This window comes from Aedes albopictus, unplaced genomic scaffold (assembly GCF_035046485.1).
Source record: "Aedes albopictus strain Foshan unplaced genomic scaffold, AalbF5 HiC_scaffold_575, whole genome shotgun sequence".
Taxonomy (NCBI): Eukaryota; Metazoa; Arthropoda; class Insecta; order Diptera; family Culicidae; genus Aedes; species Aedes albopictus.
In genome coordinates this window covers 10,300-15,474 of record NW_026917393.1, presented here as the reverse complement: position 1 = coordinate 15,474, position 5,175 = coordinate 10,300, and the positions used below count along the sequence as shown (strand labels likewise).

The 5,175-nt window shown below is 43.1% G+C and overlaps 1 protein-coding gene across 1 annotated transcript; it reads right to left on the bottom strand.

Annotated features, from left to right (window-relative positions):
* Positions 1-478: 478 nt before the first annotated feature.
* Positions 479-3,434, bottom strand: LOC109413133 (protein FAM98A). The gene is made up of 5 exons (XM_029857742.2): positions 3,295-3,434; positions 3,103-3,201; positions 2,043-3,036; positions 1,036-1,258; positions 479-978 (listed from the first exon to the last, which is right to left on the bottom strand). The coding sequence occupies exons 2-5, from the start codon at positions 3,138-3,140 to the stop codon at positions 665-667; spliced, it is 1,569 nt and encodes a 522-aa protein (XP_029713602.1). The 5' UTR covers positions 3,141-3,201; positions 3,295-3,434; the 3' UTR covers positions 479-664.
* Between the last annotated feature and the right edge of the window lie 1,741 nt (positions 3,435-5,175).

Sequence of the window (5,175 nt, the reverse complement as noted above, 5' to 3'; positions counted from 1 at the left end):
TTGGAGGCAGCTGTTTTTTTTTTGCCGCGTCCGGGTAAGTCTTTCGGTTTGTTATGCATACTGAATCGTTTGATAGCATTTTGGACAACAAAAACCTTAACACATTCAACTTTTGCTAATTTTCTTAGCGATAATCATTTTTCATAACAGTGCTTGATCACAATCGATTTTTGCTTCTCTTCCGTAAACCCTAGCATTGTTCCGCTTGAGGAAAAACTTTTACTTTTTTTGAAGGTTATCGTTTGTTCACAACGTTGGCAACACATAGACACATAGCAGTTGTAAAAATAAGGCATAGTCTTTTTAATACATAGCCTCAAAGGTGTACTCATAATTAACGATACAGTCCTTACAGTTACTTAGCAATTACGAAGTAAGATTTTGTAAAGCTACGAAGAGAAATCGAAAGAGTACTTACTCACTACCGTGCTACTACTTAATGGATGTCATCATATCTAAAAAACAACTATTTAGGTAGTTACTTATTTTTCAAGCCTTAGCAAATTTATATTAATCGTAATGATTCGAAGAGACATCCTACGAACACACTTTTCTACAATAGAATGTACCGGTACAGTAGTTAGTGTTCTTCAATGAGAAGAAGCTTATCTCAATAGAATTGGACAATTGGAAAAAATGCCTTTCATCATGCTTAATCTCTTGTTTAGCGACGCCCACCGCGGTTGTAGTTGGACCGGCCACCACCGCCACTTCCGCCACGACCACTTCCGCCGCCACCACGATTGTAATCATTATCGTAGCCACGATCTCGATTGTTGTCGTATCCACCGCCCCCACCAGAGCTACCCCTATTATATTGCTGGTCTCCTCCATATCCTGATCCGCCACCGCCACCCCCACCGCGGTAGCTAGACCCTCCAGAACTGTTGCTGTACTGGTCACTGCTCGAGTATCCTCGACCTGCTCCGGAACTGTACCCGCTACTGCTATTAGTACCGCTGTAGCTTTGGTTGTAGTCTGGAAAAGGTTTTCAGTCAGTCTTTGAAATGCTGACTTTCACATTCTTAAACTTACCTTTTTGAGGTTGTGACCAGCCCCCTTGCACACGGCTTCCACCGCCTCCACCGCGGCTTTGCTGGTAACTTCCGCCCGACTGACTTCCCTGGCTGTAACCGCCCCCACCTCCTCCTTGGTTGTAGCCACCCTGTTGCTGTTGTTGCTGGTAACCACCATGCTGCTGATGTCCGCCGTGTTGCTGGAATCCTCCTCCCCCGCCACCACGGTTCTGATGGCCACCCTAGGAGGAGAGAAATAAATTCATACTAGTAAACGGCAAGGAAATGATAATGTTGTGTATTAACTTACGGTGGCATCCTATCATGGTTGCAATCAAATTAAAGTGAATTGTATGTTAGTTGAGTTCAAATAAGGTAAACTACAGATAACAGATGTTTATCTTAGAGCAAAATTTAACTCAAAACCTGTATTAAAACTGTACAAACTAAATACGTTGTTCGCTGCTTCCATCTATACAACGAATTGCTGCAGTCATTTCTATCCGACAGAGATTATTTGCGTTTGTCATTTCACTCAAGCGTTATGAATGCGATCTCTAAATGGTTTTCTTATTGAAATAACGGTTGAAAAAGTTGACACACATTGTATATTAGAATAAACATCTGTTATCTGTGGGTGAACGATGGCTCAAACTTTTGTTCGACGAAAAATTATTTAAATAGTTATGTTAATACAACAGTTTTAAACAACTTCTACTTCATAAACTGCGCCAAAAACTCTGCATGAGCAATAATGTACGGTATAGACGGCCGGCTTGGTACGACCTAGAGCGACTGAAACAACCGAATTTCGCCATTGCGAAATGCCAGGGAATGGAATTCCTGTGCTGTTCTCAAGAAGCACCGAAACTCTCTATAGAGTATACTCACACCGAAAAGGCTTGGTACCGTGTTTCTTTACGGGCCACATCCAAACGGTGCAATTTTACAAAGTACATGTTCTTTTCAATTAAACCGAAAAAAAGGCAAATACATACTTCAAACAGTTCAATCCATTCTACTCACCCGTCCACCGCCGAATCCTCCTCGTTGGCCACCACCTCCGGGTCCACCCGTGCTTCGTTGCGTTTGCCACGAAGGCATTTCCAGCGGGGGTGGCTTGTGTTCGTAGGCACGTCCACCCCGGTCCGGAACCCGGCCAATAATGTGCCGCTGAATTTTACTCTTGGTGTTCTTCCGAACGCTGGCGCTGCTGGTTTTCTCGATAATGGCCATGATCTCCCGGGCACCTAGCAATGCCGCCAAATCCGTATCTTTTCCTCCCGTTTGCAAGGAGTCTAGTATTTTACGCTTTTCGGCATACCGCTCGTTCATTTGGCCGTCCTTTCCCTTCACCCGGGTAGACCACTTGAAGCTCTGGATCGTGACATCCAACCGAGTGAGTAACATCTTCCGCCTCATATCGTACTCGCTGTCCAAATCCTTCTGTAAGCTATCCAGCTTGTTCCATTGCTCCATTGTTAGCTTTTGCTTCGGGGTAAACAAGGGAGTGCTCAGTCGTTTCTCCCCCGAAACTCGAATGGTGTCGTCCAGATGGACATTGATCTTCTCGAACAAAACCTTAGCCGGAATGTTGTTGGGAGGCCTGCCCAGTCCCAACGTAATCGAGATATCCTTCAATGCCGAAGCCGTGGGGGACTCGAACAGCGTGATTACATTCGCCTTCTCCTTCGGCTTAAAAGATTCAATCATCTTGAACGCCATCAACTCGTTGATCAGATACTCCAACAGAATTATCTTCGAGTCGTACGTCTGCAGCCGGTCGGACACATGACCCGAGGTGAGATTCGCATACGGACAGGTCAGTTCCTTCAAGAACCCAGACAGCTCCAGCACGAAAGTATTGGCGTCTTCGCTTTTCGAGATTTTTTCATCCAACTTTCCCAGAATCCGGATTTCATCGGTCAGCCAGATCACCATATCCTGGAACTCGCCACTCTTGGCACCGGCACCGATGGCCGTGCAGGCATAGTTCCGATCCAGAAAGGGGCCCTCATACCTACCGATGAATGAAATAATCAGTCTGCTATACTCACAATAGTTAGCATATCAGACAATCTCTTACCCGACGTTTCTGAGCTCATCTAGAATTTGATCCTCCATACTTTTCGAGACCAGATAGTTCTGCAGAGCTGTGGGCAAATATTTACGCCGGTAGCTATCGCTGTTTAGAAGCAGAACGTAGGATTATTTGACCGTTCAATTGATCGCTATTGCAACTAATTACATTTTCAACTACTGCAAGTGTTTTACTTACCCAAATTTTATTGATTTATCAGATATTTTTAGCTAAATCTGGAAATGAATGAAATTTTTCGACAACGCTACACAGAAAACATTACCAAGATGTCAGGCACTGTCAGGCACAGTCATTGAAAATCCATCTCTAACCATCATTCTTTGGGTGTCATCATCGAAGATGTCATCATTGAGATCGATGGGAGAATGGGAGAGAGCACAAGCTCTCTCGCGAGAAAAATAATAATTTTTGATGCGTGAGTGTGGAGAGTAAGCAGTGTTGTCAGCTTTGCGTTTTTTTCTGTATTTTTATTTTCGGTAAATGCGATTTGGCATCGTATACGATAAATAATAAATAATATAGGGGAAATTACCTATTCTCGGCCGTTTTGTTCACTTCGTCTTGGGTTTTTTTTTAAAACTATTGAACTTAGAGTTGGCCCCAAATCCTTCCCAACCAATGTGAATTAGATGGGCAAGTTTCAGGCAATTTGGCTGACATAAACCCCCCATGACGAAGAGAACAAATCTGCCGATAATACCCAATGTCACCCTTTTATTAAATAAATATCAATTTTGATAAAAATCAAAGTCCGATCGCAGCTCACCACTTTGGAAGCTGAGCAGCTGCAACTCTCGCTGAGACCGGCCCACTATTTACACCTCATCTTCCAAAATGTTTTAGTGACGATTTTCTGAAAGTCCTCGCTAAAAAGTGAGGAAAATGCATTTGGTTACTCAATAGTTATTTATGTGACGAGTTGCAAAAAGTTGATTTTTTTTTCAGCACGAGTCGTACATTTATCACGAAGAAATACGAAGAGTGACACTAGGGATTGTCAACTGATCCACCTAGAACCATTATCGTCCCGCAGAGATACTGCTAGGGCTCTGTTGATCTCAGATATTCTGCAGGGACACATTGACTGTCCCGCTATCCTGGGACAAATCGACATCAATGTTCAGCCTCGTGCTCTTCGCAACAACTATATGCTGCGACCACCGTTGAACCGAACGAACTACAGCATGTTTGGGAGTGTAAATGGGTTACAGCGTAATTTTAACAGAGTTTGCTCATTGCTTGACTTTAATGTTTCTCGTCAAATCCTTCGCCGAAGGTTTAGTTTGTTTTTTTCAAGGCCAACTTAGTTTTTATGTTTTTTTTGTTTGACTGTTAGTGAAGTCTTTCTATTGTTTATAGTTCAGTTTTATATTTGACTGTGAGGAGGGCCCATATAGCCGAGGCGGTAAACGCACGGGTATTCAACATGACCATGCTGAGGGTGACGGGTTCGATTCCCGGTCGGTCCAGGATCTTTTCGTAAAGGAAATTTCCTTGACTTCCTTGGGCATAGAGTATCTTCGTGCCTGCCACACGATATACACATGCAAAATGGTCATTGGCAGAGGAAGCTCTCAGTTAATAACTGTGGAAGTGCTCATAGAACACTATAAGCTGAGAAGCAGGCTTTGCCCCAGTGAAGACGCTACGCCAAGAAGAAGAAGAATATTTGACTGTGATTCCTTAGGTATGTAATATTAGACTTTAGATTTAAGAAACATCATTGGGGCTTATATGGGGCCTGTTGATTAGACAAATAAATAAATAAATAAATCCCAATGCAAATCGTGCTGATTGTCGTCGATGATCAGCATAATCGGTGTAGTGATTTCGAGACATCCACATTCAGATTTGACAGATATGTACCTGACATGTTGCGGCGCCGGAACAATGGTTACACTAGCGTCAATCTTTAAGCATTCAGTACACGCTTTGCCAATATGTGCAAATATTTGGCTATTTGACGTATCAGATGTTAGCAGACGTTTGCCGTTTGGCTATTATTTGTCAATGGTCAGTACACGTATGACAAACAATTGGGTTGTTTAGTGAAGTAAA

Coding starts and splice junctions, on each gene's coding strand:
- LOC109413133 (XM_029857742.2), bottom strand. CDS start 3,140: ATGGAGGATCAAATTCTAGATGAGCTCAGAAACGTCGG. Junction 3,037..3,102: donor GATGAGCTCAGAAACGTCGG/GTAAGAGATTGT, acceptor ATTCATCGGTAG/GTATGAGGGCCCCTTTCTGG. Junction 1,259..2,042: donor GAGGATTCGGCGGTGGACGG/GTGAGTAGAATG, acceptor CTCTCCTCCTAG/GGTGGCCATCAGAACCGTGG.